Genomic DNA, 13,616 nt, shown 5'->3' with positions numbered 1-13,616 from the left:
AAACAAAACCAAACAAAAAAATCTCCTTTCATCCCTTACATACTCCTTTTATATTTTTCTCTCTTGTTTCCCTTTGCTTACAAATATCTTAATAAATTTGAGTTTCATAAACAAAGTTTTGTTCCATTTAGACTGCTGAGTAAAAAAAAAAGCAGGTCAAACACAAACCTACTAAAAGTAAAATAAATAAAATGGTACACTATAAAGTAAATGTCACATTAAGTACAAATGAAAAACCCAAAGTCAAGCAAGGTTCTTGGCTGCTAAATGTACAAGGCATTCTCTTTTTTTTTTTTTTTTTTTTTTTTTTTTGAGACGGAGTCTCGCTCTGTCATCCAGGCTGGAGTGCAGTGGCCGGATCTCAGCTCACTAGCTCACTGCAAGCTCCGCCTCCCGGGTTTACGCCATTCTCCTGCCTCAGCCTCCCGAGTAGCTGGGACTACAGGCGCCCGCCACCTCGCCCGGCTAGTTTTTTGTATTTTTTAGTAGAGACGGGGTTTCACCGTGTTAGCCAGGATGGTCTCGATCTCCTGACCTCGTGATCCGCCCGTCTCGGCCTCCTAAAGTGCTGGGATTACAGGCTTGAGCCACTGCGCCCGGCCATACAGGGCATTCTTAATGGCAGGGTCAGCAATCCACAGCCTACAGATCCAGTCTGGCCCACGCCTGTTTTTTGTACAGTTCATGAACTAAGAATGGGTTTGCATTTCTAAATAGCTGGGGGAAATATCAAAAGAAGAATAATATTTTGTGATAAGTAAAAATTATATGAACTCAAAATTTCAGCATCCGTAAATAAAGTTCTGTTGGTACACAACCATGCTCATCTGTTTACGCACCATCTACAGCTGCTTCCAAGCTATAAAGGCAGAGGTTAGCAGCTGCAATAACGACCTGAAGGTTGGCAAAACCTACACGCTTAGCATCTGGCCCTTTACAGAAATTTTGCCGACCTCTGTGGCTCTTTTTAGGGAGATTTTCTTCTTCTTCAAGGGATAAGGAATAAGGTTGAAGATCCACCTAAGCCAAAATGAGTCATCAGCAGGCAGACTTGGACTCATGCCACAGGCTCATGGTCAGGCATCAGTATTAATATCTGATTCTGGGAAACACCAGGTACAACATAGTTAACATTCCCTGAGTGTTTTCTATGTACCAAGCATTGTGATAAATGTTTTAAAGATGTGCACTAAAAAAAAAATAGAAATAAGTGTGTGAAATCAATTTTAATAAACATATTTTATTTAACTCAATATGTCCAAAATATTAACATTGAACATGAAATCATTATTTTAAAATCACAAGTTTTATTGCGTTTCTTGGAACTAAGTATTCAAAATCCATTGTGTATTTTATACTCATGGCACATCTCAATTTATATGAGCCACATTTCAAGTGCTCAAAACCACATGTGGCTAGTAGCTACCATATTGGATGATACAGCTCTTAAGTATTATCTCATTTAATCCTCTCAACAATGCTACGAGGTGGGTACTATTATTAGGTGATGCTAGGGTTCAATTTCAGTGTGGTTTCCGAGCGCCCATTCAAACCCACTATGCCTCCCAAAAAGTGCAGGACAGACCTAGCTATTCCTTCCAAAACAGTAGTGCAAACATAACCTCATATTCCTTCTCTCCTTGTTCCTCCTCTGTAGCTTGCTGCACTCTCATTTACTATTTGGATACACCCACTCTTTCATCTTTCCTCTCTTATCCATGTTGTTACTACCTCAAGCCCCTATGTAGCTCTGTAGGTTACCATTCCTCTTCGACCATTCCTCTTCAACTGATCCACAAATAAAATGTATGGATGGGCTGCAGAATCCTTCGCAGCATTCATACCACATTCCCCAACTCCCATGTCCATGGCAGACACAGCTAATTCATCCAGCTCTCTAGTCCAGAAAACCCAGGCTTGACTTTGAAACTGTCAACACAGCACTCCAATCAGCCTCTACAATCAACTTGGGCTGACACATCAAATGAAGCCTACTCTGCTTCCCTGCAAAGAGCATGGGCACAAGAACCTCGTGTGGTCACCAAATATTTGTCACCCAGCATTGTGCCATATGTAGTTTGGTGCTGAATAAATTTGAAGTGCTGAGAATAATAAATTCCCCATCTTATCTATATTCCTGAAGAGCTTTAACATATATTGCAGTGAAACTTAAATTTGTAATACTAAATCATTTCTGCCAGTTACATTTTCATAAATGTAAATTCCTAATACAGCCCTGCCAAAAGGGAGCTACTACGTGTTCTTTAAAAATGTTCCTCTCCATTTATTTCCAAGCTCTTTACCAGTCTGGTTTTCAGATTTTAACTTATGAATCGTTTCTTCAGAACTAACAACCCACAGACCTGCCATCTACCTACCTACTGCTACCCCCTCCACCAAATCTTTGACCAATTTCACCCTGAGCCTTGCAAGGGAAGAAAATCACCTCAAAGAATTCTCCAAGGGAAGTGAAGAGTGGAAGAGATAGAGCCAGACCAAGATCCACTTTAATCCTCCTCGCCAAGTTTTATCATTGCACCTTTCGTATGCTGGTCATCTTGGCCCAGACCAAGAGATGGTGAATTACAAATTCACTGACAACCATGGCAGTAATAAAGTAATTCCACCCAGTCCTCTTGAGCTTCAACTGAGGCATATCTTCATGGTAAACAGCCCTTTCCTCTTCTCTTTCTCCTCTGTGTTAGCTCCCCCAGATATGAATATGACTTTCAGCCCCTGTATTCCAATTTCCTACAATCCAATGGTGACCCAGTTCAGGGCACCACCAGGGAAGATCTCCAATCCTGTGTTTCTCTTTCCGGTGTGCCACTACTTTTAACTTTTACCCCCATTTCCTATAAAGTGGTGGCCAGATCTGTGCAATTTACAGGTGGGTAGATAAGTTTTCCTAAAACTGTATTTCAATTTTATTCTTCGTCTCAATTTCATACCTCAAAATATTTCTTTCCTTACTGATTCTCTTCTATTTCTTTCTTTCTTCAAAGAAGAAAGTATGAGGGTTTTTTAAGGATAATCCACTGCCCCTAATACTGAGCTCACCCCTTCTAACCCAGGAATTATCCACCCTCTCCTTTGCCTTAACCACTTTCACCTTTCTAATGTGCCTTTTGAGGGAACATTCACCTCTCTCCTTTCAACCACCAAACTTCTGGAAAGAATAAATTCTGATTATATTTATCACCATCCATTTATTCCTTCAAATTTGCTTTTGCTCCCAACATTCGACTTAAAGCCACTTGCTTAAGGGTCACCAATGTTCTTTCCTCTGTCCTCATCCTCTCTTCTCTGGCCTTCTGAGAGAATTGATACTATTAAACCTTCCTTCTTGGAACTTCTTCTTCCCTTGACTTCTGAAACATTTTCAATCTACCCTTCTCTGACTGCTCGTTGTCTATTCTTTTCTTTTCTTTTTTTTTTTTTCTTCTTGAGACAGGGCCGTGCTTTGTTACCCAGGCTAGAGTACAGTGGCACTATCGTGGCTCACTTGTAGCTTTAAACTCCCAGGCTCAAGAAATCTTCCCGCTTCAGCCTCCTGAGTAGCTGGGACTACAAGCACATGCTACCACATCCAGCTAATTTTTTTTATTTTTAGTTGAGATGAGGTTTCAATATGTTGTCCAGGCTGATCTCAAACTCCTGAGCTCAAGCGATCTGCTCGCCTCAGCCTCCCAAGTTGCTGGGATTACAGGCATGAGCCACTGTGTCCGGTCTTCTCCCTTTCATTAACTTATTTTCCTCTTTCCAAGCTTCTCTCAAAAGTCTTGTTCTTCCCATGAGCTCTGTCTCTCTTGTGCATCTTATGTATTTCCAGGACTTCAAAATACTGTCTACCTCTATGAAAACAATGCCTAAATCTCTCTCCCCAGCTGCAGTTTCAAAACTATCTGCTGGACATCTCCACCTGGATGTCTCCCCAAACTCATATCCAAAGCAGAATGAAACATCTTTTCAAAAGATATATACACAAACCCCTACTCCTTTTCTTAACTGCCACACCTAGCCAGCAGCTCTTTCCTCCGGCACACCCTTCCTGTCTCTAGTACAGGAAGTAACTGTTCCCTCCAAATGCCAAATATGTCAGCAGAGATGGGACATTTATGAATGGACATCTGTATAGCTCTGGAAGTAAAAGGTAACAGTACCAGGCACAGGGTCACATACAAGAAGCACTGTTTACAAACCACATTGAATTTTTTATACAAAAAATAAAAACTCCTCCAGCCTTCTGCACTATTAATATTATATTATCCTTCTGGGACCTCTGAATCTCCTCCAGTGCCTTCCTTTCTCTTATTCCCCACTCCCCATTCACTCATGTTTCACATACAGCAAATAATCAATAAATAATACATTAATGAGAAGAAATGTCTGTGGGGAAACAACTAGTTTCAGCATTGTAAAGCCCTCTTCACAGGACATAAAGGATCAACAGTAACCCAGCCCAAATTCTTATGGGATCTGTTTTCTATTTCCACCACAACCCTTCAGTGAGTCACTAGGACAGTGACTCATTCAGTGCTAGAAGAGGAGCAGCACATGTTTAACTTGGAGTTTAAAGAATCAGTGTGTTCACTTTTAACTTCACCCAATCATTGATTCACAATCAAACCCCAAGTCATGTTTCTCCGTGGCTGAAAGCGAACACCAGCGCTTAGGGTTGAAGGCTGCTTAAAAGCAAACATGAAAGTCCAGGAGGAGCCTTCCCTCCGCTGCCATGAATCATCACAGGCTTGCAGGGGCATGCTACTCACCCTCGAGCTTTCCAGCATTTGGTTGAGCACAATTTGTGAGATACCAAAAGGCAGTTGTTCTCATTCCAATGTGACTAAGAATCACCTGTGGTGATGGCGGAACATAAAGGTTAGATTCTTTTTTTTTTTTTTTTTTTTTTTGACAGAGTCTTGCTCTGTCGCCCAGGCTGGAGTGCACCAGTGCAATCTCGGCTCACTGCAGCCTCTGCCTCCTGGGTTCAAGCGATTCTGCTGCCTCAGCCTCCCGAGTAGCTGGAACTATAGGCGCGCGCCACCACACCCAGCTAATTTTTGTATTTTTGGTAGAGACAGGGTTTCACCATGTTGGCCAGGCTGGTCTTGAACTTCTGGCCTCAAGTGATCCACCTACCTTGGCTTCCCAAAGTGCTGGGATTATAGGCGTGAGCCACCACACCCAGCCCAGATTCTTGATTCTTACCCATGTCTTGAGGAAGGCCATGAATCAACCTTTTTAATAAATACAATTTGCACTTTGAGAAACACAGCAACAGAATTTAGTTTTTAAAAGGTCTGTGAAGCTTCTAACCCAGCCCCCATCCCTTATACAGAACCATTAGTGCATAAAGAGCAACTCCACCTTGAGCTAAAATAAGAAACTTTTACAAGATGCAAGTAAGCATTTTTAAACTCCTTAGTTAGCCTTACTTTCTTCCATATCAGAAGAATCAGCATTTGTAAATATATCTTAGGTCTTAAGCTCAGCTCTCCATATGTCAGGAAAGTTTCGTAGCATATAATGGAAATAGCACTGGACTGCAAATTTGGGAACCTGCAATCTGTTTCAACCTGAATTCTGCCACCAATAAGTGATTTGACCTTGGGAAAATCCCCAGATCCCATGCCTCACCTCAGTCTCCTCAGCCATATATTAGGTGATTGAATTGGCTTATCTTTGAGGTCCCCTCCAGCTCCAAAACTCTATGAGGCTGAAAGTAAACTAAGAGGAGAGCTAGCATTTCATCTTGTAATTCTTTCTATTCAAATTAGATTTCATAAGATCCAGGTCTACACTACTGCAAGCAATGTGAAAATGATTATAGTGGAAGATGACTATGCAACATTGCATCAATATCCCAAAATCAAGGAAACAAAAATACTTCACTCTCTTCCCAGCAATAGAAAACCTTATTGTCTCTGGACCTCAGATACAACTAACTTCAAATTCAGGCTTCACCATTTACTAACTGGGTTAACTCAGAAAAACTAATTGTTCTCTCTTTGCCTCAATTTCCTCACCTCCAAAATGAAGACAAGAGTATCTACTTCATCAGGTGTTAAAATTAAACATTGTGCATAAAGTCCTTGGTACTATGAGGAAACTGGATATTTAATATGTTAAATCCCTTCCAATCCCTTCCTAGGGGTGTGTCTTTTATAGAGCTCCCAGTTCAAGACCATCACAATAGGTGATTAATAATTGCCTTCGACATAAACTGTTGCTACTCTCTTCTAGTAACAATAGCTACCATTTTCTTGAATAATTCCTTTGTGTTAAGTGCCTTGAATATGTTACCTCATTTAATCCTCACAATATCCACATAACTGTATAAGGCAGAAACCACTATTTTTCAGATGATGAAACTGAAGCCTGGTGAGATCATGACTGCCCACAGCCACACAACCACTAAGTGGAATGGCCAGCACCTGTGCCCAGGTAGCCAGGCTCCAGAGCCCAGGCACATCGTGATTACGCTGTGGTCCTTTATTCTCAAGCACCACCTACCTGTTAATATACATCATACACAATAGCAAAGACGATGTGTGAATGAAAAGCCTACACCCTTTAAAAATAATTCTCACATAACTGCAGGTTCAGACTGAGTTCTGTTGGCAAAGCTGCCTGTGAAAACCTGCTCTGGGAGATCTGCCCACACATTACACTAATTAATCTACTTTCATAAAGACCATGGGACTGATTTTTATCTACGAGGCATGAAATGCATGTTCAGGAGCTTTGTTTCCACCAGAAAACCATCCTAACCGAACTGGATGATTTTTTTAAGTTTTTCAGCTAATATCTCAATTTTTAAAAATTTCCCACCCTTACTGAGCCAAGGTGGAAAATAAAATATACCACAGTCAATGTGAGAAAGACAACAAAGGAAAAAAACATATTTTTTAAAAAATCTTTTAAAAAAGAAGGTTAACACTCCATTAACTCTCCAGAATTTTAGGGCAAAAAGAAAAAGCAAGTTATTAAAGGCTATAGACACATTTATAGAGCACATCCCACCCCAACAACTCAATGGGAAGATGGAAGTAGGCTTGGCAGCATTTAAAAAATGATGCTACCAAACCAGCAGGCACTTACCAGGAGACGCCCATGCAGAGTCCCCAGATTTTTCGGTAGGCATTTTCGATTTCGCTTTTTGGGAGTTTTTGGTTTGGGGGGTTCTTTTGTTTTTGTTTTTGAGATATAATCTCACTGTGTTATCCAGGCTGGTCTCAAACTCCTGGGCTCAAGCAATCCTCCCACCTCAGCCTCCCAAGCTCTCTCTCGGATTATGGTTGTGAGCCACTGCACTCAGCCTCTAGGATTTTTTTCTTAAACCAGGTTTACATGAAACTAATGATGATGAATTCATTAATGAGGGAGAAAGGCTATATTCTTTATTACTTGAAGTGACTCTTGTTCAGGAAAACTACTGAAAGTTTACAAATGAAAATGTCAAATTGTAGCAAAAGAAGGGAAAATAAAACAGAAATTATGGTTTCAAGGACATCACAAAAATTAAATTATTTTATATGCCTTACAGATGAGAGGACAGTTCTCAAAATGTTCGTAACTTTTTTGTCTTGATTTGGCATGGAACTCCAGAGCAACCTCACAGTAAGGAAAAAGAAAAAAAAATATAGGAAGAGATAAAGGGACAGACTCACTCTCCACCCAATACAATAGTCTGACTTGATTTTAAATGCCAATAGCTGCGCCATCTTCTCTCCTCTGGTAATTATTACCTGCTGAACTTTTACTATGTTTTTGTCAATTATGTTTATTTAACTAACTCTTTATGCAAAGGAAGATAAGATTAGGAACATAGTTCTAATCACTGTGGAGATGATGGCAATGATGCTGATGGTGGTAGACGTGGTGACAGTGGTGACAGTGACAAGCAATCTTTTGAATCTCACTGCTAGAAAGGCATTGATACACTTTTCCAGAACTCTGCAAAGTGTAGCAGAAATACTTTTTCTAAAGGTCTATTAATCACCAAAAAAAAGCCCATAATCGCCGGGCACGGTGGCTCACACCTGTAATCCTAGCACTTTGGGAGGCCGACGTGGGCAGGTAACAAGGTCAGGAGTTCAAGACCATCCTGGTTAACACAGTGAAACCCCGTCTCTACTAAAAATACAAAAAAATCAGCCAGGCATTGTGGCACACGCCTGTAGTCCCAGTTACTAGGGAGGCTGAGGCAGGAGAATCGCTTGAACCAGGGAGGCAGAGGTTGCAGTGAGCCAAGATCATGCCACTGTACCCCAGCCTGGGTGACAGAGCGAGACTCCATCTCAAAAAAAAAACCTACAATCAATCCCCAATAAATACAGGATTAATGTATTTTTTTAAATGAATAACAGTAATATAACCTACACTCCTGGCCATAAAAGTGGAAATGTAAATAAAATCTCCCCCATATCTGTCAAACAAACAAATGAACTCTTCCCTAAAGAAATGCCATACTTTTTCATCTTTATTAAATACATTTTCCATTTGAACCCTTTAGTTATTACTATTTCTGATGCAAATTGAGACAGAAATCTATTGTGGTTTGGGTAAAACACCTCCCTACCCTGAGGATTTCTAAGAAGTCCAGAACTGCTGGAAATAAGCTACTAAGAAACAGTCCACTGCCTTACGCAGCTCTACTACCAGATAAATCTTTATTAAAACCAACCTTCTGTTGGGGGGGTGGGGTGGCTCAAAAGAAAATGATGAAACAATCAGGCTCACACCTAAAATCCCAGCACTTTGGGAGGCTGAGGTAGGAAGATCACTTGAGCCCAGTGATTCAAGACCAGTCTGGGCAACATAGCAAGACCCCATCTCTACCAAAAAAAAAAAAAAAAAAATTTAAACCTAGCCAGGCATGCTGGCACTTGCCTGTAGTCCCAGCTATTCGGGAGGCTGAGACAGCAGGATCACTTGAGCCCAAGAATTCCAAGTTGCAGTGAGCTATGATTTCACCACGGCACTCTGGCCCGGGCAACAGAGTGAGACCCTGTCTCTTAAAAACAAAAGGTATTTATTTGTTGGTGTTTATGTGATGGAGAAAAAAACAAAACACGAATCCACATCCAGATACTTGAAGATCCAGACCCCTGATTTAGAAGTCCTGATTTATCTACATATGTTACAACTGGAGAAGCCAAATAAAGCAAAGGAAGTGAAGAGAAGCAGGGAGAAGTGTCTTGATCCTCAAGTCCTCACATTACAGGAAGCATCTGCTCTGAGAACAATAACTCCCAGCCTCTGATAATACAGTAACATTCTCCTTTGAAAGAGGAGAGTGCTCCTAGCAATGCCATTGTCAATGAAACTCTATGTGGATACAGTCAAAAACAGCCCACGAAAGAAGCAGCATTTTCCCTTTTTCCTTTCCATAGATCCATTCTGCTCCCAGGACAGTTTTGCCCCACCCAGTCTTGAGTACTCGAACTTTCCCATGGGCATATGAGGAAACCTTCTCCCAAAAGAAGATCTAAGAATAAAGTTGAAAACCAAGCCACAACAACATGCACCCCCTTTTGTTGCAAAAAAGAGAGAGACTGATAATGGAGATTACAGAAAAGACCTAACAGGTGAAATTCTAAAATTAGAGTATGTAAATGTCCAAGCAAAGCTCAAATATTTATCAAAAATATCTGTATATATTCTGGACCTCTGCATTGCAGGAAAACTGCCACACTAGTGGAGCCAATATTATAAATTATTTTTTTCCTTTTACTTTTATTTTAGTTTCAGGAATACATGTGCAGGTTTGTTATATAGGAAAATTGCCTGTCATAGGGTTTTAGCGTACACATTATTTCATCATCCAGGTGATAAGTGTGGTACCCAATAGGTGGTTTTTCAATCACCTCCCTCTTCCCACTCATAATTCTTAATGAATAAACAATGAATGTGGAACTACCTTACGTATTATGTCCTGTTATTTAATATTTCAATATTTTCTTTAGCAACTATCATAAGATCAGGAGTTATTCATTTTCAGAAATGATAGTTCAATAATGAAAGTTGAAGTCTGCCCCCATGTAAAAAGGAAATGGGCTTTCTGCATCCTCTTCTGCAATATTATTATACTAATAATATTAGCAATTGTTTATTGTATGCCTAAGAGGTACTACATACAGATTTTAACTTTATAACTGCCCTGGGAAGTCAATTTCATTATTTCCATTTTATAGACGAGGAAACTGTGGCTCAAAGCAGTTAAGTAACCTACCTAACATCACACAACTAGTAGCAAAGTAGTACCAGGGTTCAAACTCAGATCTTAAGGGCTAACCTATACTTCCCCTCCAGGGAAATAAGACCTCCCACTTCCCTGACATTGCTTCTATGAGGGACAAAGTGACTTGCCCCTACACACACCATCTCGTCCTGACTCCTATTCCAAATATACCTACCCAGTGAACTTCCAGTGGGGAAAGAACCACAGATGCAGATAAACTTTTACTTTTATTTCATTTCATGATGGTGTTCATTTCTCTATGCTCATAGAGAATAAACACTTCTATAATGAACCGTTATGGAATGCCATCCACCCTTCATTACATGCCTTAAATGATTTTTTTAAAAATAACTCTTAACTTTACAAAAATGTATGTCTCAGCCAGGCACAGTAGCTCATGCCTGTAATCCCAGCACTTTGGGAGGCCAAGGTGGGTGGATCACTTGAACTTAGGAGTTCGAGACCAGCCTGGGCAACATGCTGACAGCTTGTCTCTAAAAATAATTATAATAATCTAAAAAAGGAAAAAAAAAATGCAATAAAAGTTCATTTTAATGAAAAAAGTTTTAAGTATTTACCTCTTCCCCCCAAAATTATTTTTCCCTTAGTACTGAAAAAGAAGACATTCATTGGCCCAATTTAATCTTGGGCCATGTTAGAACCCAGACTTGAAACAAGAACCAAACTTGGTTCTGTTACAAATGGCTCCCACTTTCACACTATTTTCTTTTTTTCTTGTTACTTTAAAACTTAAGAAATATTCCATAAAACTGGATTTTAACTACTGTGTAGTTTTTCCTTTCCTTCCCACAGGCCTATTCTGTAAAATACTTTGCACTCAATAAATATGGTTTTGTGTTAGAGACTAACCCATTTCCTCTTCTGGGGCACACACTAGCCTACATTTCCCATCCTCTTTTGCCTATACATATGAGCATTAGTGATGTGAGCTATTTCTAGGCCTATCCCATAAAAACCTTCTACATGCTCTTCCCATGCTCTTCCCCTTCTCCCATGAAGAAACTCCATGCTCTTCCCCTGCAGTCTTGGGAGCCACATGATGATAATGGAGCCACAAAATGGAAGGAACCTGGGTCTCTGAATCTGCACTTGGAAGACCATCCGGGAACACTATCTGGGACTTTATACGAGTGAGAATTAAACGTATATTAGGTAAGTTACTGCAAATTTGGGGTTTCTCTGTTATACTACCTAACACATGACCTTATTAACATATTCCAATTATTACTGCAGAAGGGTAAGACTTTATGCTGTTTATCTTACCTTTTTCAAAGACTCCTTCTGCTTCCAGGACAGAGACAGTGAGGTTTGATGCTGTCTTGAGCAGCTCCGCCTTCACAGTGACCTGTGAGGGGCAGTGTTCCAGAAGCTCCACCCCAATAGTCACATTTCCTCCGGGCCTGATGATCCCTGGGGTTGTCACCAGAAACTGGGGCCTAAAGAGTTCCCAACAATGGAAAAACAAAGTTTCTTATCCTCACATCTCCTCTCCTTTGTGACCCTCAGATTTCCTAGTGCGATAGGCACTCCATACTGTGCCAATTGCAGTCGTTTCCGTTAACATTGCCCACTGCTCTATTTAGCAACTGCATTGAAATGCTACTGAAACAACAATAATTCCCATAAATCAATTTTAATGCAGTAATTCATGCATCACTACTAGAGGAAGGCCTGTGTTATTTCCATTTTATAAACCACGAACAGCACAGAAGGAACCATGATGTAAATGGCTTGCACCGGGGCATACTGGAGTTATTGGCAAAGCAAGTCTCTAAGCTTCTCCTTTACAGACGACCTTATCCCAGCGTGATTATTTTCTTGTTGTTGGTGGTGTTTAAGATTTTGCCTGTTTCTTATTCAAACCTTTATGTTTGAGTTGCTGCCCAACGAGGATAAAAAATTATTTAACCAATACCGTTGATTGAAATATACCATTTGAAAATAAACTACAACTGGTGAAAATTCCAGGTATAACGGATCATAAAAAGAAGTCACTAAAGGAGCACTTTCTCCGCTTTAATTAGGGGTTAAGCCTCAACTACAGAAATCTTTAGGAATGAATGGGGCTTTCCATTATTGGGTGCTGTTGTTATCTTCCTATAATGTCTGCCCCTGAACCCATACATCAGTCCCCTCCGCCACACTTTGGCAATGCTAAGGTTGAGACATCTTGATTAGAAAAAATACATCATGTCTTTGAGAGAAGAAACGCAATCTGGGAGCAAAAAGTTGAAAAGCAAAAGGCAGAGGCAACGTGAACTAAAAATAAAATGACTCTTCTTCAGAAAGTTGTTATGGCCAGGGAGACGCTTAAACAACTTCATGAGCAGAGAAAGTAACTGTCCCATGGAGAGCCACGCTGAAGCTACATATGGTCAAACTCCCAGGCCAGTGCCAGGCTGGGGACTGCAGCCGCGCGGGCGTTTCCCACCCGCTGCGGCACAGCAGCCGCCACCTCCCCGAAGCCCCGGCCCAGAGCCACAGAGTGGCCCAGACCCGCGCGCCCGCGCGCCCCCCGCGCGCCCACGTTCCTACCCGCGGGCCGCGGCCAGCGCGGCGGTGCACACGCAGAGGAGGTGGGCGGCGGTCAGGAGCGGCGGGCCCTGCATCTCGACGGCGTCTGCAGGGGCTACACTCCGCTGCCGGGGAAATTCGCGGGCACCGTGGGGTGTGGCTTGCCACCTCCTCCCTGATTTTTTTTTCCCCTCTTAATTCGAGTTTAGTAATCTGAAATGGGCGCGCCTAACAGCAGAGTAAGAGATCTAAATTGAGACAGGACTTGGAGGCTCCACCCCTCCCATCCCCATTACAATGGCGCTTCTCGCTGCTGTGGAAAAACATCGCCAATCCAGGGGGTGAGAAAGCAGTCGCTAAACGCAGGCGGCCCCACCTGGCCCCGGCGTCCCGGCTGGCCGCAGAGAACAGAGCGCGCCCACTTCCCCGGCCCACCGGGTTCCTCAGGGTGTTTACACTAGCGCTCTACCAACGATGCCCAGGGTGAGTAAACAGGCCCATCCTTGTGAGGAGAAATTCACAGCAGCTATGTGAAGTGGAAAAAAGTCAATCATTGTCCTCCAGACTATGAGTCAGAATTTTAGAGAAACGGCACACACACACGCACACGCGCGCCAAACCGGGTCATATTTCCTGGGTAGTTACTTAATGTATATGAATAGAAACAGAGAAAAACTATTTTTCTTTAAAACAAAAAATGAGGTCTACTGCTTTCCTTTCCAGGAAAATGTTATGGTTTCTCACCTAAAAAAAAAAAAAAGAAGAAGAAGAACAAGAAGAAGAAAAGAACTGGCACTGCAGACGTTAGGTGTTGCTACTTGGAACCTTGAAAAAA

The 13,616-nt window shown here is 41.5% G+C and overlaps 1 protein-coding gene across 3 annotated transcripts in view; it reads right to left on the bottom strand.

Annotated features, from left to right (window-relative positions):
- CD109 (CD109 molecule) overlaps positions 1–13,311 on the bottom strand; it is a 139,406-nt gene extending 126,095 nt beyond the window's left edge. For 2 of the 3 annotated variants that reach the window (XM_025383238.1, XM_025383239.1), the window contains exons 1-2: positions 12,803–13,311; positions 11,531–11,703 (exon numbers count right to left, since the gene is read on the bottom strand). In XM_025383238.1, the coding sequence (XP_025239023.1) occupies positions 11,531–11,703; positions 12,803–12,876 (247 nt within the window). In that variant the 5' untranslated portion in view covers positions 12,877–13,311. The remainder of the gene's footprint in view (positions 1–11,530; positions 11,704–12,802) is intronic. The other variant, XM_025383237.1, reaches the window with a different exon arrangement.
- Positions 13,312–13,616: the final 305 nt, after the last annotated feature.

The sequence above is a fragment of the Theropithecus gelada genome, chromosome 4 (assembly GCF_003255815.1).
Source record: "Theropithecus gelada isolate Dixy chromosome 4, Tgel_1.0, whole genome shotgun sequence".
Lineage (NCBI taxonomy): Eukaryota > Metazoa > Chordata > Mammalia > Primates > Cercopithecidae > Theropithecus > Theropithecus gelada.
Note: the sequence above shows the minus strand (reverse complement) of the source record. Positions and strands in the feature narration are given on the sequence as shown.